At 42.3% G+C, this 26,082-nt stretch overlaps 1 protein-coding gene across 2 annotated transcripts in view; it reads left to right on the top strand.

The window, feature by feature from the left end:
• LOC110518348 (zinc finger protein 236) overlaps positions 1–26,082 on the top strand; it is an 85,300-nt gene that overhangs the window by 16,483 nt on the left and 42,735 nt on the right. For both annotated transcript variants that reach the window (XM_036973840.1, XM_036973839.1), the window contains exons 7-15: positions 2,661–2,783; positions 3,240–3,413; positions 7,218–7,395; positions 9,279–9,551; positions 12,154–12,357; positions 12,447–12,579; positions 18,369–18,629; positions 18,941–19,194; positions 25,333–25,434. In XM_036973840.1, the coding sequence (XP_036829735.1) occupies positions 2,661–2,783; positions 3,240–3,413; positions 7,218–7,395; positions 9,279–9,551; positions 12,154–12,357; positions 12,447–12,579; positions 18,369–18,629; positions 18,941–19,194; positions 25,333–25,434 (1,702 nt within the window). The remainder of the gene's footprint in view (positions 1–2,660; positions 2,784–3,239; positions 3,414–7,217; positions 7,396–9,278; positions 9,552–12,153; positions 12,358–12,446; positions 12,580–18,368; positions 18,630–18,940; positions 19,195–25,332; positions 25,435–26,082) is intronic.

Below are 26,082 nucleotides of genomic sequence, written 5' to 3' on the forward strand. Positions count from 1 at the left end.
CGGAATAGCGGACCTTTTGTATTTCAGGTAAACTAACAACTCAAAATTTATATTTCAGGACAAATTAGCTAGCAACAGCAAGCTAGCTAAATATGACAAATTAGCTAGCAACTGCAAGCTAGTTAAATATGACAAATTAGCTAGCAACTGCAAGCTAGCTAGCTAAATTGCCATAAATTTGTAATGCTTTTTGACCTGTCCCTAAATTAATATAATTGGTTCAGAGTTTGTTTTGATATTTCAACCTGCGTGTCGTGATCGCGTTTGGTGTGGGGGGGACAAAATATATTTGCGCGCGTCCTGTCTGGGCATGGTGTAAGGGTCTCTGGACAGGACCCCCTGTCTCACTCTCTCTTTCTCACTTACTCCCACACACGGTCACCCTCCTCCCGGCTCAATTGCTTCAATAGAGAAAGACTCTGTCTCTCACGTAAAAAAAATGTCAGTCTCTTAGACAGAGAATGAGCTTAAATTACTGTTAATTGTCCTCGTCACCTATGTGCCTATGTCATTCGAAAATGTATCTTATGAGTCGTCTAGCTGAACGCAAGACCTGGCTGTTTCTCTATTATATGCCAGCCAGGTCATTTTAGGCTCCCTCAATATCCTGTAATGTCCATAGAAGAGCATGACTCCTCCGTCGGTTGCAGGCCCATAAAAAATGAAGGCGACTAATGGAGAGGAAGAGAGAGCGAGGATAGCTCCCAGCTCCTGTAGCCTCGATGGAGAGGCAGCTCTGTGGGGTCATGAATAGGTAATGGCACATGAAGAGCTGACTCCGTCAGGGATGCAGGGCAGGGCACACAGATCGATGGATGGATCCAGACTAATGCTGCAATAGTTCATGATCTGCTGTCGCATTTTACCACTCAGAACAGAAGGCTTACATTCTATTACACTGTCTGCGACGGAGCTTGTTCATTTAAAAAATGCCTCTTCATGCATTCTGATCACAGACAAAATCATGGTAGGAAATGGATTTTATGTGAAGGTGGGTCTTGTGTCTTCTGACCTTTGACCCCCCCCCCCCCCCCCCCCCCGCCCTTTTGTCTTTAATCAGTTAGATATACGGAAATAATATTGGACATTCTTATGAAACAGAAGCTTCTATTACTGATGTAGCAATATTGCACACATCTAATGTGATTTTTTTCTTTTTTTCACATATTTGACAGTCCATGTGGAAAATAATGATCCTAAATGAAAAGCAGTCTCTGGGTTATTCAGTATGACGATGGCAGTCGAGGAGTTGGTGTTTTATAGGCAGCCGTTTTTGAGTGACTGGCTGTATGCTCTTCTGGATCTGAGTGCTACTTTCATCGAATTTGTGTCCAGTAGTCATCATTACTTACATCGATGCAAATGAGGACATGCAAATGTGAGGCTTCGTAGTTTTTTATTGAGGGGCTAACTATATCAGATAGCCTTTCAATTTTCCTCACAACAAATACATGTGATCGTTTTATCAACTGACCATTTTTAAACGAATGATTCTAAAGATTCTAAAGAGCGCCTGTAGCGTGTTGTTGTCCGTCAGTGCTAATTGGCAATGATGCGGTGAGTTGATTTGAATCTGCCCCGAAAGCCCCAAATCATATTTATTAAACTTTTTTTTTGAATAATGCATGTGATTCTCACGAGTGTCCTTCAACCTACTCTGGCAGTCAGGACCTCGGCTTTATGAACGGGCTTTATGAATATATTAAAGTCGGATGGGAGTGGGAATGCATTTCATAAGCAGCATCTGGAGTATGGACAGGGAAGTGGGATTGTTTTTAGATTATCTCAAGGTTTTTGCATGAAATTGTTCTCTATCCTACTAATCGCTGCCTTATATTAGATTGCCCATTAAAATAATCAGAAGATGGATATTTGTAATATCTGTCTTGGCTGAAGATAAAATATGTATAATGTATACACTGATTGTGCAAAACATTAGGAACACCTGCTCTTTCCATGGCATAGACTGACCAGGTGAACCTAGGTGAAAGCTATGATCCCTTATGGTCAGTTAAATCCACTTCAGTCATTGTAGATGAAGGGGAGGAGACGAGTTAAAGAAGGATTTTTAAGTCTTGAGACATGGATTGTGTATGTTAGCCATTCAGAGGTTGAATGGGCAGGACAAAAGATTTCGGTGTCATTTTGAACTGGGTATGGTAATAGGTGCCAGGCGCACCGGTTTGAGTGTCAAACCCAGCAGCATTCCAGTTCTTTTCACACTCAACAGTTTCCTGTGTGTATCAAGAACCCACCCAAAGGAAATCCAGCCAACTTGACACAACTGTGGGAAGCATTGGATTCAACATGGGCCAGCATCCCTGTGAAACGCTTTCGACACCTTATAGAGTCCATGCCCCAACAAATTGTGGCTGTTCTGAGGGCAAAAGGGGTGCAACTCAATGTTAGGAAGGTGTTGCTAATGTTTTGTACACTCAGTGTACATCTTAGTTGGTATTAAATTAGAATGACATGGCATTAGGTAGTTTATTTTCACCTAATGTAAAATAATTTATTTTTAATATAAAAATGGACGAAGAATGTAGCTTTCTGCTAATTCCCAACAAAAGCATTTAGGCCTTTAACAGCTCATTTAATATAAAGTAATAATCACAGTTGTGTGTATACTGACTTTGTTTCCTGTATATGTGTCTCTTCAGCTTACGGGAGTACCACTGTTCCCATGCATGGACTGTAGCTGTGTGTTCAAAAAGCTGGGCAGTCTCAACGCCCACATCAGCAAGATGCACATCTTGCTCATAGAGGAATCGGCCAACACACAGGTGAGTGAGTGCATGCAGATGATGTGAACTTCTGGAAGTTTCTCCTGATTCGGTTTCTGACCTCTGCATTCAGTTTGTTGCCTCACGCTGCAGCTAGCTTGATGCTGAAGGATCAGACACACCCACACTGGAACCTCCCTGTAGCTCTACCACTACATGCAGATTCTTATGTGATTATTTCAGAGGGGGCTCAATATAAAGAAGCCTCTCGTTTTCATAATATGTCATTGTGTTTTTGTAAGTAAATGGAACCTTGAAAATCAGGTGTTCAGGTTCACTAGTAATTAGGTGAATTAGGCTTCCATAAAAGATGTTCGCTCATCAATGATGCACTGCAAAAAACGAAAGATAGAAAATGCTCTACACTGCTCAGATCAACTAACCTCTTCCATTCTCAGTATTCCCTTTTCTCCTCTCATTCTCTCCACCTTCACACCCTCCCTCGCTGTTCCGTAGGAGGTGGAGGAGTCGGGTCAGGGCGTGGCGGGGTCAGAGGGCAGCGAGGTGGTGACTGACGTGATCCAGCAGCTCCTAGAGCTGTCAGAGCAGGTGACAGGGGAGGGGAACCAGTCACAGCCCCAAGAACAGACCATCACCATGGAGACGGCCATCAACCAGGACATCCTACAGGTGGGAACCATAACACACTCAGGAATGCACGCATACATGTACATACACACGTATGCGCATAAGTGTACATGCACGCACAGACACACGAACGCACACACTCATGGATACATGTGTATACACACACACACACACACACACACACACACACACACACACACACACACACACACACACACACACACACACACACCTGCCCTGCTATACTTGTGACTTTTTGGGGACCAATTCAAAGTCCTATTTTCCCTAAACCTTACCCTAACCTTAACCCTAATTGTAACCCTAACCTTAACCCCTAAGTCTAAAATAGCCTTTTTACAAGGGAGGACCGGCAAACTTCTAGTACCGATTTCTAGAAAACAATAGGCTATATTGATTTAAACTGGTGTTGAGAACAACGTGGCAGAGGTGGGCGGCAGCGGAGTGAGGAGACGGGGAAACAGCCATTGGGCCTAGAAAAAGCTCAGAGAGAGGAACACTCACCTTAAAAACCTCTCTGGGATATGGGGGACGGTAGCTTCCCACCTCGCCAACAGCCAGCGAAAGTGCAGGGCGCCAAATTCAAAACAACAAAAATCTCATAATTAAAATTCCTTAAGCATACAAGTATTTTACACCATTTTAAAGATAGAATTCTCGTTAATCCAGCCACAGTGTCTGATTTCAAAAATGCTTTACAGCGAAAGCACCACAAACAATTGTTAGCTCACCACCAACTCACAGAAAAACACAGCCATTTTTCCAGCCAAAGAGAGGAGTCACAAAAAGCACAAATATAGATACAATTAATCACTAACCTTTGATCTTCATCAGATGACACTCATAGGACTTCATGTTACACAATACATGTATGTTTTGTTCGATAAAGTGCATATTTATATAAAAAAATCTCATTTTACATTGGCGCGTTACGTTCAGTAGTTCTAAAACATGCGGTGATTGTGCAGAGAGCCACATGAATTCACAGAAATACTCATTATAAATGTTGAAGAAAATTCAAGTGTTATTCATGGAACTTTAGATACACTTCTCCTTAATGCAAACGCTGTGTCAGATTTCAAAAAAACTTTACGGAAAAAGCATGATCTGAGTACGGCGCTCAGAACCCAAACCACCCAAACCAGCCAAAAGAAATATCCGCCATGTTGCGCAGTCAACATTAGTCAAAAACAACAAAAATCTCATAATTAAAATTCCTTAAGCATACAAGTATTTTACACCATTTTAAAGATAAAATTCTCGTTAATCCAGCCACAGTGTCTGATTTCAAAAATATTCACTTACCTTTGATGATCTTCATCAGAATGCACTCCCAGGAATTGCAGTTCCACAATAAATGTTTGTTTTGTTCGATAATGTCCATTTATGTACAAATAGCTTCTTTTGTTAGGGCGTTTGGTAAACAAATCCAAAAGCGCGTTCAGGTCCAGCCGAACGTCGGAGTTCCGTTACAGCCAGTAGAAACTTGTCAAACTAAGTATAGAATCAATCTTTAGGATGTTTTTATCATAAATCTTCAATGATGTTCCAACCGGAGAATTCCTATGTCTGTAGTAAAGCAATGGAACGAGAGCTAACTCTCTCGTGACCGCGCCTCAGAGCCTGTGGCAATCTGCCAGACACCTGACTCATTCCTCTCTCATTCGGTCCCACTTCACAGTAGAAGCCTGAAACAACGTTTTAAAGACGGTTGACATCTAGTGGAAGCCTTAGGAAGTGCAACAACCAATATTTGTATCTACAATAGGGGCTGAGTTAAACTACAAGCCTCAGATTTCCCACTTCCGGGTTGGATTTTTCTCAGGTTTTCGCCTGCCATATGAGTTCTGTTATATTCACAGACATCATTCAAACAGTTTTAGAAACTTCAGAGTGTTTTCTATCCAATACTACTACTAATATGCATATATTAGCATCTGGGACAGAGTAGCAGGCAGTTTACTCCGGGCACCTTATTCATCCAAGCTACTCAATACTGCCCCCCTGTCACCAAGAAGTTAATTATGATCAACTGAATGATGAAAATATTAGATTAAAGTAGGCTAATGCAATTGAAGGCATGTATCAAATTCTTGCTTGGACTGAAACTCCCAAAGTCATATCCAACCCTTTATACACATTTAAAGCAATAGTCGTGTGTGTTTGTGGTCACCTAGATGATAATTTCAGCACTGTTTTGATTGGGACAGCGCCATCGCACTGCTTTGAGGCAAGCGTTGGGGATTTTCTTTCTCACTGGATCTCAGTTGAGGTGTGTGCTAATGATCATCTTTATACTAGTTTGCTCATTACATTAGCTGATCAGAACGTTTTGCTTGCATGTTATGCAAGTGGATTTTTCTCTTCACTCGCGTAGTAGCCTGTCTTACTCCCTTCAAAAGCCTGTGACTTGTCTCATAGTCAATCAATGTGATTTTTTTCCCCCGCACTGAATCTGTCTGTATATTTGGTTAATTGATCTCTGGCTGGTAGCTTGTTTATTCATTCACTGACCAGAAACATTTAGCATGCAATAATGTAGCCTAAATCTACTAATATACTTATCTATTGCCTTTATATAGAGCCAAATTATTATTTTCAATGACGGCCTAGGAACAGTGGGTCAACTGCCTTGTTCAGGGGCAGAACGACAGATGTTTACCTTGTCAGCTCGGGGATTCGAACTCGGTTACTAGTCCAACACTCTTAACCACTAGGCTACCCTGCCGCAAATACCGCTATAACATTTCACGCGCTTCTCTGCGCTGTCTTGTATTGCCGCCCATTATGAGAGCTTCCCTAGAGAATGTGTGATCAACAAATGGTGAGAGTAGATATGGATATTTACATTTTTAAAGATAGATAAAATATAACACCTTGATATTTAAACAATTTCCTCTCTTCATCTCCCGATCTGTATAATCATCAACTAGATTTAGCCAAATAGAATATCTCCTGTCATTCGTTGGAGGTTATCTAGGAAGCTTAGCAATTTTGCTCAATTTACTTTTGCTTGATGGCGATTACAAAGTTGGTGTTATTCGACAACGCTATAGACTGTCTCGGGGTGCACTCTGTGTGTGCTCTGTGTCCAGATAGCCTAGGCCTACTGCTGAAATGCGCTGAATTAATTGAGGAACATGATTTCGCAATTCACAACAATGTCATTGGCAATCAAAGTTACTGTGTCGTTACTAAATATCAGTTTCACTTGCTGTGAATTCTTTAAATAGTGGCACAGCGACAATCTTGTTTTGTGAGAACCCTGGCATAGTGACCATATCTTGGTTTTAAACCTGGTTTTGAATGGGAATCCGTTTTTGGCTCACTTCAAATGTCAGACCAGGCTTGGGTTGGACCGGGATCGAATTGTCAGTTTGCTTCTGATGAGAACTTAATTGGGGTCTTGTGTGCAGTCTGGCAGTGTCAATTATGCGTGTGCTTTGAATTTATGATGACTTTTTGTGAAGTAAGTACACTAGGCTTCTTTGCGACAACCTGTTTGGATAATGTGATATTTTTTTTCTTGCAAATCTGCTGCGGCGGGCGTATGTTGTGTATTTCGTGGAATTGCATTAGTGCGACATTGGGGTAAAACGTTGTAATTTCCCTTTTTTGGAGAAATGTGAAGAGTGGGCCCAGGATAGTCCCGGGATCCTGGTTACCGGTGTTAATCCCTAGTGTCATGTAGCCTAGCTCCAATAATGTGATCGAGGCATACAGCACAGTATTATCCAATACTGTGGTTGGGAAAAAAATGTACTAATTCATAGTATTAGTAACAGTTTTTTGTTAAACGCTGTCACCCCTGAACCCACACCCATACAGCAAGCCCTGGAGAACAGTGGGTTGAGCGTGGTTCAGTCCCAGACCAACGGAGCGGCCAGACAGACTCAGAGCCATGCCGCTGAGGGGGCTCTACCTGACAGTAAGAAGTTACCAGGCCAGGACAAAACCGCCAAGAAGGAGAAGAAAAGTATCTTCAAAAAACCTGTACAGATGCCAGGTAGGGCATACCCCAAATAATGTCCATGTGTGCTTGTGTTTGTCACCGTCTCTCCGTTCCGTTTCAACTCCCATAAGTTTACTAGCGCGTGAAATGTCCATTGGCAATAAACAGGTTTATTGCATATAGTGCATTCGGAAAGTATTCAGACCACCTTCCCTTTTTACCACATTTAGTGACGTTACAGCCTTATTCTAAAATGGGTTAAATAAATGTTTTTCCTTGTCAATCTACACACAATACCCCATAATGACAAAGCGAAAAAAGGTTTTTAAAAGTCTTTGTAAACGTATTCAGTCCCTTTGCTAGTGGACTCGAAATTGAGCTCGGGTGCATCCTGTTTCCATTGTTCATCCTTGAGCTGTTTCTACAACTTGATTGGAGTCCACCTGTGGTAAATTCAATTGATTGGACATGATTTGGAAAGTGACACACCTGTCTATACAAGGTCCCACTGTTGACAGTGCAGGTCAGAGCAAAAACCAAGCCATGAGGTGGAAGGAGTTGTCCATAAATACAGGATTGTGTCAAGGCACAGATCTGGGGAAGGTCTACCAAAAAATGTCTGCAGCATTGAAGGTCCCCAAGAACACAGTGGCCTCCATCATTCTTAAATGGAAGAAGTTTAGAACCACCAAAACTCTTCCTAGAGCTGGCAACCTGGCCAAACTGAGGGATCGCGGGGAAGAATGGCCTTGTTCAGGGAGGTGACCGAGAACCGTATAGTCACTGACAGAGTTCCTCTGTGGAGATGGGATTACCTTCCAGAAGGACAACCATCTCTGCAGCACTCCACCAATCAGGTCTTTATGGTAGAGTGGCCAGACGGAAGCCATTCCTCATTAAAAGGCAAATGACAGGGCACTTAGTTTGCCAAAAGGCTCCTAAAGGACTCTCAGACCATGATAAACAAGATTCTCTGGTCTGATGCAACCAAGATTGAACTATTTGGCCTGAATGCCAAGCATCAGGTCTGAAGGAAACCTGAAACCATCCCTGCGGGATCGAGGGAAAGTTGGAAGGTTTTAGTCAGGGCAGTGGGAAAAATGAACGGCGCAAAATACAGAGAGATCCTTGATAGAAACCTGCTCCAGAGCGCTCAGGACCTCAGACTGGGGTGAAGGTTCACCTTCCAACAGGACAACTACCCGAAGCACACAGCCAAGACAAAGCAGGAGTGGCTTCAGGACAAGTGTCTGAATGTCCTTGAGGGGTCCAGCCGGACTTGAACCCGATCGAACATATCTGGAGAGACCTGAAAATAGCTGTGCAGCAACTCTCCACATGCAACCTGACAGAGCTTGAGAGGATCTGCAGAGAAAGATGGGAGAAGCTCCCCAAATACAGGTGTGCCAAACCTTTAGCGTCATACCCAGGAAGCCTCAAGGCTGTAATTGCTGCCAAAGGTGCTTCAACAAAGTGCTGGGTAAAGGGTCTGATTACTTAAGTAAATGTGATATTTCAGTTTTTTTTTTTTTATATAAATTTGCAAAGAATTAAAAAAAATCTGTTTTTGCTTTGGCATTATAGGGCTCCAACAATTTAAATCATATTTGAATAAGGCTGTAACATAACAAAATGTGGAAAAAGTCCAGGGGTCTGAATACTTTCCAAATGCACTATATATTGGGAGTTTTAATTGATCCCCAGAATTGATGTAATTTAAGTGTATTTCGTCTCGGCTCTGTGCCTGCTCCCCTCATGTGGGACCGGTGTCATATCCATTAGGGCACACTATAACAAAACGTTTTGAAACCTAACACGAAAATGAATGTTTGTTATTGGCCAGGTCCAAGGTAGTCTCTCCCTGTTTCAGTCTGTCTTTCTTCCATTTGATGCTTAATGAACACAACCCATGCCACCTCTTTCCCCCTTCCCCATAGGCTCCATCAGAGAGGAGAACGGCGTGCGGTGGCACAGCTGCCCTTACTGCAGCAAGGAGTTCAAGAAGCCCAGCGACCTGGTGCGCCACGTCCGCATCCACACACACGAGAAGCCCTTCAAGTGCAAGCAGTGCTTCCGCGCCTTTGCCGTCAAGAGCACCCTCACTGCCCACATGAAGACGCACACAGGCGTCAAGGCCTTCGAGTGCCAGTGCTGCATGAAGTGCTTCTCCACGTCGGGCAGCAGGAAGGTCCACATGCGCCTACATACAGGTGAGTGAATATTATGGCGTTGTCATCATGGTGTGATATTAGCACCAACTGAGATTTGAACTCAACCATTTTGATTGTATTAATAGATACACATTTGGTTCATTTTCATGCCAGCCAGGTAGGCTATACTCCTGTTGTAAAGATAAGCAATGTGCTTAATATTTGTTAATATTAGGAAAGTTGTGAAATAAATAAAGTAGGCCTAGTCTATATAAAGCTGATGGGATCCTCCTCTATTTAGTAGAGGCCATCACTCTGTTTTCTCACGCAATTGCATAGCCTATAGAAATGTTGAGCAACATGGGCTCATGGGCTCTCATGAAGTGTTTGATTAGTTTTTCGATTACATTTGCATTGATGTCAGAGTGATTTAGAGGGAGTGATTTAGAGGGACAATAGATTTTTAAGAATGTGAATGTGAGATGTCAGAATAATAGCAGAGAAAATAGTTTATTTCAGCTTTTATTTATTTCATCACATTCCCAGTGGGTCAGAAGTTTACATAGACTCAATTGGTATTTCGTAGCATTGCCTTTAAATTGTTTAACTTGGGTCAAATGTTTCGGGTAGTCTTCCACAAGCTTCCCACAATAAGTTTGGTGTAATTTGGCCCATTCCTCCTGACAGAGCTGGTGTAACTGAGTCAGGTTTGTAGATCTCCTTGCTTGCACACACTTTTTCAGTTCTGCCCACAAATTTTCTATAGGATTGAGGTCAGGGCTTTGTGATGGCCACTCCAATACTTTGACTTTGTTTTCCTCAAGCCATTTTGCCACAACTTTGTAAGTATGCTTGGGGTCATTGTCCATTTGGAAGACCCATTTGCGACCAAGCTTTAACTTCAAGACTGATGTCTTGAGATGTTGCTTCAATATATCCACATAATTTTCCATCCTCATGATGCCATGTATTTTGTGAAGTGCACCAGTCCCTCCTGCAGCAAAGCACCCTCACAACATGATGCTGCCACCCCCGTGCTTCATGGTTGGGATGGTGTTCTTCGGCTTGCAACACTCCGCCTTTTTCCTCCAAACATAACGATGGTCATTATGGCCAAACAGTTCTATTTTTGTTTCATCAGACCAGAGTACATTTCTCCAAAAAGTACGATCTTTGTCCCAATGTGCAGTTGCAAATCGTAGTCTGTCTTTTTTATGGCGGATTTGGAGCAGTGGCTTCTTACTTGTTGAGTGGCCTTTCAGGTTATGTCAACATAGGACTCGTTTTACTGTGGATATAGATACTTTTGTACCTGTTTCCTCCAGCATCTTCACCAGGTTCTTTGCTATTGTTCTGGGATTTGCACTTTTCGCACCAAAGTGCGTTCATCTCTAGGAGACAGAATGCGTCTCCTTCCTGAGCGGTATGACGGCTGCGTGGTCCCATGGTGTTTATTCTAGCGTACTATTGTTTGTACAGATGAACGTGGTACCTTCAGGCGTTTGGAAATTGCTCCCAAGGATGAACCAGACTTGTAGAGGTCTTGGCTGATTTCTTTTGATTTTCCCATGATGTCAAGCGAAGAGGCACTGAGTTTGAAGGTAGGCCTTGAAGTACATCCACAGGTACACCTCCAATTGACGCAAATTATGTTAATTAGCCTATCAGAAGCTTCTAAAGCCATTACGTCATCTTCTGGAATTTTCCCAGCTGTTTAAAGGCACAGTCAACTTAGTGTATGTACATTTCTGACCCACTGGAATTGTGATACAGTGAAATAATCTGTCTGTTAACAATTGTTGGGAAAATGACTTGTGTCATGCGCAAAGTAGATGTCCTAACCGACATGCCAAAACTATAGTTTAACAAGAAATTTGTGGAGTGGTTGAAAAAACGACCTAAGTGTATGTAAACTTCTGACTTCAACTGTATAAATAGTAAAACCAGAGAAACGGATCATTTTGCAGTGGTCTCTTAATTCTTTCCAGAGTAGTATTATGACAACATTTTGCCCGTTTTGGACTTCGGTGAAGTTCTTTTCAGTTGTTCGGGCAGCTGGAGTCAAGCGAGTCTACGCCCCTTTGTCTGTGATTGGTCAACAGTAGGGATTATTCAATAAAGTCATTGTTGTCATTCAAAGAGATGACTCGTTTTCATGCAACAAAAAAATATTGGAAAATACTGCACCAAACATTCTAGTTAGATGTAAAATTGAGCGATTTAAGATCTCTTCGGCAAAAACTTAAAAATGAATGACAGATTTCTAGAGTTATCTTAGATGAATTCTGACTATTCGGAGGAATCGTATACTGGCTATGGCGTCTCAAAATGGACAAACAGTACTATAGCCGCTTGAAAAAGAAAAGTGAAGGTCTTTAAAGCGAGTATGCGAGTACTGTAGTTCGGTTCGGCTAGTTGCTGACAACTTTAGGCGTTGGCGTTTACAGGATTCTTTTGATTTTATGTCATCTCTCAGGAGACATTGGTACGTTAAATCGATTTTGGCCTACTCAATATGATACTGTTTAAGTATGTATTTTCTCTAGTGTGTCTCTTGATTAAACTGATATGAATACATTTCCATTTCAAAACTGATGCAGATTGTTCTCGTTATTTTTATTTCATTCTATGTGCTAATTGATGCGAATGTTCTTGTTGTCAGGTGTGCGTCCGTTCCCGTGCCCTCACTGTGACAAGATCTTCCGTACGTCGGGCCACAGAAAAACGCACATCGCCTCCCACTTCAAGAGCCTGCAGCAGAAGAAGCACAAGTTCCCACGCAAAATCCACAGAACCAAGGTGTCCAAGAGCAACCTACCTCTGCCTGATATCCCCCTGCAAGAGCCCATACTCATCACGGACCTCGGTAACGCATGCATACTCGCTCGCTCCCTCACATTCACGCATGCACACACATACACACGCACTTTGTTCATATTGTCCCCTCCTCCCCAGGTCTCATCCAGTCCCAGAACCCTCGCCTGGTCTTTCAGACATACCTGGAGATGGTGGACAATGATCGGCCATACAAGTGTCCCTGCTGTAACAAGGCCTATAAGAAATCCAGCCACCTCAAGCAGCATGTTAGGTACAGATATCCTCTATACACACACACACACACACACACACACACACACACACACACACACACACACACACACACACACACACACACACACACACACACACACACAGTTTGTATTCACATGTATTCCTTTAGAAATATCATCCTCTCAGAAGCAGCCGAATGTAGCAGTGAATGTATTTCTGATACAGTGCATGGATATATAGTTGTGAGAGGAAGTTATATATTTCGCCTCAGCTTAGATCCTCTTGTACCTTGTCACTGGGATAAGCCTGCTGTAGCATGTCAGACAGCTGCTGAGCTGCCGTTATCAGTGGAGTTAGAGTCCACCCCTGTGGCTTAGGGGCATTAGTTCCTCATTTGATGCGAGAGGGATGAGCCGTGCTGAGCAGAGCCCGGGGATGGACAAGGAGGCAGGGGGAGGAGGGCTCAGCACATGGCAGAGGGTTTGAGACACTGGCAGACACATGGGTTCAAGTAGTATTTGTTTTCTTTCAAATACTTTGAGGGTTTTATTGAGCCTGCCTAGAGTGCCAGGCAAACTTGATCAAACACAGTTAAAGTACAGTATATACATTACCGTTCATAAGTTGCAAAATGAATAGGAAATTTAGTCAAGATGTTGACAAGGTTATAAATAATTATTTTGAATTGAAATAATAATTGTGTCCTTCAAACTTTGTTTTTGTCAAAGAGTCCTCCATTTGGAGCAATTACAGCCCTGTAGACCTTTGGCATTCTAGTTGTCAATTTGTTGAGATAATCTGAAGAGATTTCACCCCATGCTTCCTGAAGCACCTCCCACAAGTTGGGTTGGCTCGATGGGCACTTCTACGGTCCATCTGCTCCCACAACAGCTTTATAGGGTTGCGATCCGGTGACTGTGCTGGCCATTCCATTATAGACAGAATACCAGATGACTGCTTCTTCCATAAATAGTTCTTGCATAGTTTTGAGCTGTGCTTTGGTTCATTGCCCTGTTGTAGGAAGAATTTGACTCCAATTAAGTGCCGTCCACAGGCGTGGTGGTGTGGATTGCAAAATGGATTGATAGCCTTCCTTCTTAAAGATCCATTTTTACCCTGTACAAATCTCCCACTTTAACTCAACCAAAGCACCCCCATACCATCACATTGCCTCCACCATGCTTGACAGATGACATCAAGCACTCCTCTAGCATCTTTTCATTTTTTTATGCGTCTCACTAATGTTGTTCTTTGTGATCTGAACACCTCAAACTTTGATTAGTCTCACCATAACACTTTTTCCCCCAGTCTACCTCTGTCCAGTGTCTGTGTTCTTAATATTTTCTTTTTATTTCGCCAGTCTGAGATATGGCTTTTTCTTTGCAACCCTGCCTAGAACGCCAGCATCATGGAGTCGCATCTTCACTGTTGACGTTGTTTTGCGGGTACTATTGAATGAAGCTGCCAGTTGAGGACTTGTAAAGGCATCTGTTTCCCAAACTGTGCACCAGAGCTTCCCACTCCTCTTTCTATTCTGGTTAGAGCCAGTTTGCTCTTCTGTGAAGGGAGTAGTACACAGCGTTGTATGAGTTTCTTGGCAATTTCTCACATGGAATAGCCTTCATTTCTCAAAACAAGAATAGAGTGACGAGTTTCAGAATAAAGTTCTTTGTTTCTGGCCACAAATGCTGATGCTCCAGATACTCAACTAGTCTAAAGAAGGCCAGTTTTATTGCTTCTTTAAATCAGCACAACAGTTTTCAGCTGTGCTAACATAATTGCAAAAGTGTTTTCTAATGATTAATTAGCCTTTTTTTAAATTATGAACTTGGATTAGCTAACACAACATGCCAATGGAACACAGGAGTGATGGTTGCTCATAATAAGCCTCTGTACGCGTGTGTAGATATTCCTTAAAAAATCTGCCGTTTCCAGCTACAATATCTACACTGTTTTTCTGATCAATTTGATGTTATTTTAATGGACAATTTTCTTTGCTTTTCTTTCAAAAACAAGGAAATTTCTAAGTGACCCCAAACCTTTGAACGGTAGTGTATGCAAAAGTACTTGGATTCCCCTTCAAATTTGTGGATTCAGCCACGGCCATTGCCCATGACTTTCAACGTGGCACCGTCATAGAATGCCACCTTTACAACAAGTCAGTTCGTCAAATTTCTACCCTGCTAGAGCTGCCTCAGTCAACCGTGAGTGCGGTTATTGTGAAGTTGAAATGTCTAGGTCTACGCGAGTGCGGAGTGCTGAAGCGCATACCGCATCAAAAATTGTCTGTCCTCGGTTGCAACACTCACTACATAGTTTCAAACTGCCTCTAGAAGCAAAGTCAGCACAATCATTGTTAGTCGGGAGCTTCATGAAATGGGTTTCCATGGCCGCGCAGTGGCACACAACCCTAAGATTACTATGCGCAAGGTCGAGCATCGACTGGAGTGGTGTAAAGCTTGCCACCATTGTAGAAGTGGAAACGCGTTCTCTGGAGTGATGAATCACACTTCACAATCTGGCAGTCCGACGGACGGAATCTGAGTTGGCGGATGCCAGGAGAACGCTACCTGCCCCAATGCATAGTGCCAACTGTAAAGTTTGTTGGAGGAGGAATAATGGTCTGGGCTCCTTAGTTCCGTTGAAGGGAAATCTTAACGCTACAGCATACAATTGCATTCAAGACGATTCTGAGCTTCCAACTTTGTGGCAACAGTTTGGGGAATGCCTGTTCCTGTTTTTGCATGACAATACCCCTGTGCACAAAGCGAGGTCCATACAGATGGTTTGTCGAGATCAGTGTGGAATAACTTGACTGGCCTGCACGGAGCCCTAACCTCAACCCCATCAAACATCTTTGGGATGAATTGGACCGCGGACTGCGAGCCAGGCCTAATCGACCAACATCACTAATGCTCACTAATGCTCTGGTGGCTGAATGGAAGCAAGTCCCCGCAGCAATTTTCCAACATCTAGTGGAAAGCCTTCCCAGAAGAGTGGAGGCTGTTTTGGCAGCAATAATTTTGCAATTAGATGTTAAGCTAGCAGGTGTACACATACTTTTGGTCATGTAGTGTATTTAAAGTATAGAAAACAAATACAATTTGAACCCAGGTCTGGCTAATGTCTATGCCATGTGGGCCTGGTTTATGATAGGACAGGCCAGTTAGAGAGGAAAGCATGTACAGAGGGAAAATATTTGAAGGGATTTAGGGACAGAGAGGGGGAGAGAAATATTCAAATGTGGGGTGGCAGGTAGCCTAGTGGATAAGAGCATTGGGCCAGTAACCACAACAGTAATTGCTGCTGTAAGTCGCTCTGGATAAGAGCGTCTGCTAAATGACTAAAATGTGTGACAGGCCATTTTATTTTGTCTGGTTTAATCTCCAGGTTGTTGTCAGGAATAACGTGTAATGTCACAGTGATGGATAGGTCTTATTTTTGTTTTCAGTAGCCTAAGTCATTACAGGTCCATTAACCAGCCAATGTATCTGGAAAATGTCATCCCCACCATTTACCACAGGAACAAAATCCCTCTACAATGAGTATTGCATTCAGTTTCTGTGTTTTTTTCTTAGGATGAGAAAAATGGGAGATTGAAGTTTGGGGCTCCAAGGAGTAATTGGCGAGCGATATTCATTGATTCTTTCAAGATGTCGTTTTGCCCTTTGGGCTGACACATCTAATCTTCCCCTTTTACTAAAATGTTTCTTCGTTTCACTACTGTGGGGAAAAGAAAAAAGTAACAGCCTATTTAATAAAGGTCACAGTCTCGATAAACAAGGAAACAAAAGTTGACCTTAATGTTAATATAATATAATATAAAACCTTAATAACAACGTTGCCTTCGCTGCTCTGCTTAGCCTATCTGAGATTGATGTTCTGTATTCCCTCCTGTCTGTTTACTTTAGACCTAGGACCGAGCCCAAGTCAAAACTCTGTCACATTATACTGATAAACGTGTTCCTCAGGGAATTTACTGCATACACCCATCATACTGTATAATGCTTACTGTTTTTTTTTTTTTTTAGGATTTGCAAATTCGAGTCCCTTGACATGTATTGAACTATTTATTCTCCCTAATTTGAGCCATTGACTCAGACCATAACACACCCAGTCATAACATCACCTGTCATAACATTACATTCATAACATTCTACTATATCCAGGGTTGATATGCAAAGTGTTTGTGATATGACCAGAGGGAGATTCTTGCGGATCAAAACGTTGTCAGTAAAGGTGGTCTTTGGGAGCATATTCAGTGTGAGGGCCTTTCTGTTCTTGTGATGATACAGTGCATTCGGAAAGTATTCAGACCCCTTGACTTTCTCCACATTTTGTTACCTTACAGCCTTATTTTAAAATGGATTTAATTGTTTTTTTCCCCTCATCAATCTACACACAAAACTTCATAATGACAAAGCAAAATGTATAAAACATTGTCAGGAATTTTTGCAAATGTATATAAAAAAAAATAATATCACACTTTACTCAGTACTTTGTTGAATCCCCTTTGGCAGCGATTACAGCCTTGAGTCTTCTTGAGTCTTTTTGGGTATGACGCCACAAGCGTAGCACACCTATATTTGTGGAGTTTCTACCATTCTTCTCTGCAGATCCTCTCAAGCTCTGTCAGGTTGGATGGAGAGCATCACTGCACAGCTATTTTCAGGTGTCTCCAGAGATGTTCAAGTCCGGGCTCTGGCTGGGCCACTCAAGTACATTGAGACTTGTCCCGAAGCCTCCTGCGTTGTCTTGGTTGTGTGCTTAGGGTCGTTGTCCTGTTGGAAGGCGAACCTTCGCCCCAGTCTGAGGTCCTGAGTGCTCTGGAGCAGGTTTTCATCTCTGTACTTAGCTCTGTTCATCTTTCCCTCGATCCCGACTAGTCTCCCAGTCCCTGCCATTGAAAAACATCCCCACAGTATGATGGTGCCACCACCATGCTTCACTGTAGGTATAGTGCCAGGTTTCCTCCAGACGGGATGCTTGGCATTCATTCCAATGAATATAATCTTGGTTTCATCAGACCAGAGAATCTTGTTTCTCGTGGTCTGAGAGTCCTTATTAAGGTGCCTTCTACTGAGGAGTGGCTTCTGTTGGGCCACTCTACTATAAAAGTCTGATTGGTGGAGTGCTGCAGAGATGGTTGTCCTTCTGGAAGGTTCCCCCATCTCCACAGAGGAACTCTGGAGTTCTGTCAGAGTGACCATCAAGTTCTTGGTCACCTCCCTGACCAAGGCCCTTTTCAGTTTGGCTGGGCGGCCAGCTCTAGGAAGATCTTAGTGGTTTCAAACTTCTTCCATTTAAGGATGATGGAGGCCACTGTGTTCTTGGGGACCTTCAATGCTGCTGACATTTTTTGGTACCCTTCCCCAGATCTGTGCCACGACGCAATCCTGTCTCGGAGGTCTACTGACAATTCCTTTCAACCTCATGGCTTGTTTTTTGCTCTGACATGCACTGTCAACTGTGGGACCTTATATAGACAGGTGTGTTCCTTTCCAAATGATGTCCAATCAATTCAATTTACTGCAGGTGTACTCCAAGTTGTAGAAACTTCTGAGGATGATCAATGGAAACAGGATGCACCTGAGCTCAATTTGGAGTTTTTCTGTTTTTTATTTGTAATAACTCTGCAAAAATATTTTTAACCTGTCATTATGGGGTATTGTATGTAGATTGAGGATATATATATATATATTTTGTAATCAATTTTAGAATAAGGCTGTAGCATAATAAAATGTGTAAAAAGTATTGGAGTCTGAATAGTTTCTGAATGCACGGCCTGTCTCATGATATTAACATTGTTCGGTCATCTTCCATCAGGTCTCACACGGGAGAGAGGCCGTACAAGTGTGTCCAGTGCAGTAAGGGCTTTGCCTCCTCGGGGGTGCTGAAGGCCCACATCCGGACCCACTCGGGCCTCAAGGCCTACAAGTGCCTGATTTGTGACACCACGTTCACCACCAGCGGCAGCCTGCGTCGCCATATGACCACCCACAGCGACATGCGACCCTACATGTGCCCTTACTGCCAGAAGACCTTCAAGTCCTCACCCAACTGCAGGAAGCACATGAAGACCCACAGGTTAGTAATGCTCATGTGTTGTCGGGCACAGAGTTGTTTCAGGTCATGTGATCTGACCAGGTGGAAAAAGGAAAAACTCAGGGCATTATTCAGGGCATGTGATCAAGAATACTGGCTAGCTAAGTGGCTAGCACTACGTCGCTCTCCCAATTTGGTTATTGTCACATTGCTGAAATTTGTATGAAATTGAATCTTTCTCAACTCTAAATCTCTAGATATCTAATATTTCCATAAGAAATGGCTGATTTCTGTTTGTTTTGTAGGTCAAAGTAGTAAGCAACCTGAATCCACCTCCTCATTCCCCCTCCCAGGTATGAGTTGGCCCAGCAGCTCCACCAACAGCAGAACCCGGAGCCCTCGCTGGACGACCCCATGGATGGCACCACCGTGACCCACGACCTGCAGGTGGAGCTGGAGGACGGCACCCTACAGCAGGAGGCTCCTCCCACTGTGGGCTCGGAGCAGCAGGGCATGCTGGACCTGGGCCAGGCGCAGGTGGTGGACGGCGGCCAACAGGTGTCGCTGGAGACCCAGCTGAGTGACCAGCCCCTGGGACAGGAAGAGGGTAAGAGTGTCAGCATGTTAGAAAGTATCAGTTTAGACAAGGCACAGACTCACTGGTCTTGAACACGTAAAACATAGTTATTAGGGACGCATGGTGATTGCCAGATCAGTGATTCTGTGCAGTCTGACGGCAGTCTGATCTCGAACATAGTCTTTTCATGTCGATGACAATCATGCCACAACTTTATAGGCCTGCTGCCACATCAATGGGGTCAATTTCACACCATGTGTATTGATTTCAAAATGAAATAAATCGTGAACATGAAAAATAAAGTTGACAATGTAAACATTATATTTTCGAGAACGGGTGAAGTAATGTATGTTGAAATCAAAAACCAAACAATTGAAAGCAAAAGGTATATAATTGTAAACTAAAATAAGACATCAAAATGCACAAACTTGTAAGCAAATAATTTTAAAGCGAGAGCAAAACTATGACAAATGCTAAAAAATATATATTTGAAAACATATGCAAAAATCATTTTCGGTGAAACTTTCCCAGCAACCAATCCTATTGAATACATTCTTCCTACACTCTTGCCAGCATGTACTACCTTTTGGTTATGCTACTCATATCTCTGCTTTTGATGTCTGTTTCTTTGCTTTCACTGCCAGTCTTTTCGATTGCGAGTTTTGGCATTATTTTTCCGGGGTTTAGAGGGAGGCGTAGACAATGAGTCTCCATTGGTCCGCTAGTTTTTCTCATTTGTCATAGAGTCTTGCTTTGAAGTTAGTTGCTTACAAGTTTTGGGATTTTGCTTTTGATGTGTTATTTTTGTTTACAATTCTATACATTTTGCTTTCAATTTTTGGGCTTTTTGATTTCAACATCAATTATTTCCCCCGTCCTCGAAAATATGTTTACATTCTCAACTTTATTTTTCATGTTCACGATTTATTTTATTTTGAATTCAAATCATATGGTGTGAAATTGACCCCGTACACATCCCTCTAACTTTCATTGGGGGATCCACGTAGTTCTATGTTGGCTGTACAAAGGATGATGCGAACAAAGTGATCCACCCCTAGAAGGTGTCTGAACCCTTCCCAACATCAACAGACACTTCTACAGAGATACTCTTGCTCTCCACCCGTCTCTCTTGATCTTAGACTGTATTTTTCATTTGGCCAGTCTACACGGCAAGGTGTTTAATTTTCAGGGACAATGGTTCGCTACAACTGTGTTAGCAAATAAAGCAAGGAACCTTATTCATATTTTGAATATCAATATCTTTCTAAACGGCACTCCTTTAAGAGGGCAAAGGGCACAAATCTGGGTTTCTAAACGGGCACTCATCTTGTCCGTCTGTGTAACTCCTCCATCTCTATTCCTTCCTCCACTCCAAATAGTAAGTCCATTTATTTAACTTTTTATCTGGCCCTTACTCAAACGCTATTTCCATCCCAACGATGGATCTTCAGAAACCTTCTCTTTTCTTATTGGTGCCTTTCTTGGAATTGTTATTCCAATGGGTTTTTCTATACAATGAGTTTTTGGATTGCGTCTCGTTAGGATTCATGGTGTGTGACTGACGGAACCACGTCCTTGACCTTGTAGCTTTTAACATTTTAAAACCGTTCCAACATATGCTATATTTAACCTCAGCAGAGAGAGAGAAGAGCATAGCACAACAAATGAAACTGGGCCAGAGGTCAAGCTTCAATCCTCATTAAAATTGTTACATTACCCTTTCAACCTCACAAGTTCACGGTGAGTAAAAGAAAAGAGAACTGAGAGGGGAAAAAATAAACTTATCCTAGCTTAGATTAGTATTTGTCCTCTCAGCCTTCAATCAAGTCCTTTTTAGAGCTATCGCTTAAGACCGTAACGTTTGTAAAAAAAAAAAAAAAAAAAGGCTTAAATGCATGAGCTAACCTCTGACCCATTCACAGAGAGAACAGATAACCTCTTGATTTGATTCACTGATGCCTATGGAGTCAAAAAATAATTTACAATTTTTTGTGTGTGTAATATATATATATATATATATATATATATATATATATATATATATTTTGGGGTCACTTAGAAATGTCCTTGTTTTTTTTAAAGAAAAGCAACAAACAAAAAAAGCCCATTTAAATAACATCAAATTGATCCGAAATAAAGTGTAGACATTGTTAATGTTGTAAATGACTATTGTAGCTGGAAACAGCTGATTTTTATTGGAATATTTACATAGGTGTAGACCCATTATCAGCAACCATCACTCCTGTGTTCCAATGGCACGTTGTGTTAGCTAATCCAAGTTTATAATTTTAAAAGGCTAATTGATTATTAGAAAACCCTTTTGCAATTATGTTAGCACAGCTGAAAACTGTTGTGCTGATTAAAGAAGCAATAAAACTGGCCTTTAGACAAGTTGAGTATCTGGAGCATCAGCATTTGTGGGTTCGATTACAGGCTCACACTAGCCAGAAACCAAGACCTTAAAAGATAAAAGATCCCAGCTTATTTCTCTCAAAGTTTGTGCAATAAAAAGGCTAATAAAAGGCTACAATGTGCCGTGTTGTCACACGACGCCACAGGTGTCTCAAAATGGTTGTGTTTATATTTTTGTTCAGGTAATTTCCAAAATAATGGAAACACTTGAGTAAATGAGGTATACAAAGTATATTGATAGCTTGTGCATCCACACAGGTGTGGTTTCTGAGTTAATTAAGCAATTAACATCCCATCATGCTCAGGGTAGTGTATAAAAATGCCCAGTTGCCCATTATTTTGGTTACCATGACCAGAAGATGAGATCTCAGTGACTTTGAAAGAGGGGTCTGAAAGGAGCATTGGGGGTTTAAAGGGTGTGTCAGTCTCCAGATCTCAACCCAATTGAACACTTATGGGAGATTCTGGAGTGGCGCCTGAGACTGCATCAACACAACACCAAATGATGGAATTTATTGTGGAAGAATGGTGTCGCATCCCTCCAATAGAGTTCCAGACACTTGTAGAATATAAGCCAAGGTACCCTGATGCTGTTTTTGCGGCTCGTGGTTGCCCAACAGTAGATGCCTACTGGATAACTTATTTGTATTGCTTTTAATCTTTTTAAATGAATATCTTAACACTTTGTTCTAGCTAGCTATTTGTGTAGGTAGCTTTCAAGTAAACCCAATGAGACACTTTATGTTGGTCTTAATTTTTGTTCTTTTTTTTTGCAGTTACCTGTTCGAACTACAAAATGTCCTTGTCATATCATGTTTGCCACGGTTAAACGGCAAACAACAGTCGACATAGAGAGGCTGTTTGAGTCTACAGGAAAGTCTCTAAAGTATTTTTTTTCTCCCCCCTGTCTCCATCTCAGATGGGGTAGGATAGTATTCTTGGTCTCTGCAGTGCCACAAAGGGCTCTTGTGAAAGGTAGTGCACTATACAGTGCCTTGCGAAAGTATTCGGCCCCCTTGAACTTTGCGACCTTTTGCCACGTTTCAGGCTTCAAACATAAAGATATAAAACTGTATTTTTTTGTGAAGAATCAACAACAAGTGGGACACAATCATGAAGTGGAACGACATTTATTGGATATTTCAAACTTTTTTAACAAATCAAAAACTGAAAAATTGGGCGTGCAAAATTATTCAGCCCCCTTAAGTTAATACTTTGTAGCGCCACCTTTTGCTGCGATTACAGCTGTAAGTCGCTTGGGGTATGTCTATCAGTTTTGCACATCGAGAGACTGAAATGTTTTCCCATTCCTCCTTGCAAAACAGCTCGAGCTCAGTGAGGTTGGATGGAGAGCATTTGTGAACAGCAGTTTTCAGTTCTTTCCACAGATTCTCGATTGGATTCAGGTCTGGACTTTGACTTGGCCATTCTAACACCTGGATATGTTTATTTTTGAACCATTCCATTGTAGATTTTGCTTTATGTTTTGGATCATTGTCTTGTTGGAAGACAAATCTCCGTCCCAGTCTCAGGTCTTTTGCAGACTCCATCAGGTTTTCTTCCAGAATGGTCCTGTATTTTGCTCCATCCATCTTCCCATCAATTTTAACCATCTTCCCTGTCCCTGCTGAAGAAAAGCAGGCCCAAACCATGATGCTGCCACCACCATGTTTGACAGTGGGCATGGTGTGTTCAGGGTGATGAGCTGTGTTGCTTTTACGCCAAACATAACGTTTTGCATTGTTACCAAAAAGTTCAATTTTGGTTTCATCTGACCAGAGCACCTTCTTCCACATGTTTGGTGTGTCTCCCAGGTGGCTTGTGGCAAACTTTAAACGACACTTTTTATGGATATCTTTAAGAAATGGCTTTCTTCTTGCCACTCTTCCATAAATGCCAGAATTGTGCAATATACAACTGATTGTTGTCCTATGGACAGAGTCTCCCACCTCAGCTGTAGATCTCTGCAGTTCATCCAGAGTGATCATGGGCCTCTTGGCTGCATCTCTGATCAGTCTTCTCCTTGTATGAGCTGAAAGTTTAGAGGGACGGCCAGGTCTTGGTAGATTTGCAGTGGTCTGATACTCCTTCCATTTCAATATTATCGCTTGCACAGTGCTCCTTGGGATGTTTAAAGCTTGGGAAATCTTTTTGTATCCAAATCCGGCTTTAAACTTCTTCACAACAGTATCTCGGACCTGCCTGGTGTGTTCCTTGTTCTTCATGATGCTCTCTGCGCTTTTAACGGACCTCTGAGACTATCACAGTGCAGGTGCATTTATACAGAGACTTGATTACACACAGGTGGATTGTATTTATCATCATTAGTCATTTAGGTCATTCAGGTCATCATTGGATCATTCAGAGATCCTCACTGAACTTCTGGAGAGAGTTTGCTGCACTGAAAGTAAAGGGGCTGAATCATTTTGCACGCCCAATTTTTCAGTTTTTGATTTGTTAAAAAAGTTTGAAATATCCAATAAATGTCGTTCCACTTCATGATTGTGTCCCACTTGTTGTTGATTCTTCATGTTCGAAGCCTGAAATGTGGCAAAAGGTCGCAAAGTTCAAGGGGGCCGAATACTTTCGCAAGGCACTGTATAGGGAATAGGGAGCCACTTGGAATGCAGTCTGAGTATCACAGTGTGACAGTGATTGGGCCTGGGGAGCTTTAGACGGATCAAAGGTCAGCAAACTGGAATCAGGTTGGTACTCCAGAGGACAGGTCGCCTGTCTGTCTTCAAGAAAGGTCACTATTGTCAGTGGCAGTCTTTTTGCCATTCAAAAAACTAGAGGGCAAACGGAAATGGAGACTTGATTAGTGACCTTTCTCTCTAGACTCTCAATCTCAACTTTCAAAAAATATGTTCATGTGACTTTCATTTTGCCAGGATAGACCATGGGTGTTAGAAACCTCTGTTCCGAGGGTAATCCTGATTGCCATCTATAAGGTTTGAATTGAAACACCGTGCACTGTAGAACTGGCCAAATAAAAACCATTGAAGATCCATAGTCTATAATTCCTCTCAGTACAAAGTACAAAGAAATACTGGACTTGCTGTACGTGAAGCATCTCTAGTTCTCCAGTGCTTTGTGCTTGACATTCAGCCTGGGGTCCAAAGACCGCCAGTAAATTAAAGATGAACCCCAATTTGACGACTGAACCCTGACTTGCTCTCTTGTTGCTGTCTGCGTGCTGTGTTGCTTTAACGGCCTAGAGCAGTCGAAAGCGGGATTTTTTTCCCTGTGCTTTATATATATTTCCACACTATGAGGTTGGAATAATAGTGTGAAAATGAGGATAATGACCTTCTAGTGTAAGAGCTGTTTGAGAAGAACGCCTGAACTTTCTACCTATTTTGGTGGGAGGGAGTTTTTGCCTTCCATGTTGACATCACCATGCGGTAAATTAGTTAATAGACCAATAAGAAAGAGTTCCAAACTTCTCTGCAGATAAATGCCCATTTTTTGTTTCCCCCTCCCCACTCAAATCACTCCCACACAGTCCAAGCTTTTTTTTTTTTTCTCACTCGAGAAATGTTTCTTTGCTAAGAAGCTACAGTATTTTGGGGTTTTGTTTCTTTCTGACCATTTTCATTGAAAAACAAATCCCAGTAATTGTTTGATGTTGAGACAAAGGTCCAATGCAGCCATTTTTAAGTGAATCGTAATACTTTGGTCTTTTATTTACACAGTCTACCCAGACTAACCTGCTTTGTTCCTCTGTCTTCTTATCTTTCCCCCTCTTGACTCCAGACACCTTTGTGACTACCCAGCATGCTCTGCCTCAGAATATTAGCCAGTTTGAGACACAGACACTCCCGCAGCCTGGCTTTGACCAGCAAACACTTACTCAAGGTAACTCATGCACGTACACACACAAACACACACTGCATGGTAGTGCCATACAAACCTTTCTCTCGGTACATTTAACAATGTCTGTGAGTTAACCCGGAGTAAATTATGCACTGGCACACACATACACGGGTTGGCAGCCACGCGGGCTGTCTCAATCCAGTGTAATGGACAAACGCCACGGTTGCCTCTGACCTCTGGCTGAGAAGAGCCCATTTACAGCGAGGACTGTCAGAAAGCATCTGCTTGGCACATCAGATGTAACATTTTCACAATGGGTAGCCTAACCTTTTGTCTCCGTAACGATTGCATCCAGACTCTATTGCCCACAGCAATATGCTCTCCCCCTCCTACAGAGGTGCATCAAACACTAGAACACGTTCTCTTTCGACAGGTTTCCTGCCACATCCAAGGCCTCCCTATACTCTCTGTATAGTTTTGATAAAGTAAAAAGTTTGATGTCATAAATAAACCCGAGACCGACAGCAGGGAGGATATTGATGTGTGTGTGTGTGTTTCTCGTGAGCATGTGTGTGGCACTCCACCAGGTGGACTTCTACACATTTCCTCTCCTCTCTTGTTCTTTTCAAGAAGGAAAGTAAGGAATTATTAGAGGAATCCGGGTACTTCTCTCTGCCGTCTGCCAGCATT

This window comes from Oncorhynchus mykiss, chromosome 3 (assembly GCF_013265735.2).
Source record: "Oncorhynchus mykiss isolate Arlee chromosome 3, USDA_OmykA_1.1, whole genome shotgun sequence".
NCBI classification, from domain to species: domain Eukaryota; kingdom Metazoa; phylum Chordata; class Actinopteri; order Salmoniformes; family Salmonidae; genus Oncorhynchus; species Oncorhynchus mykiss.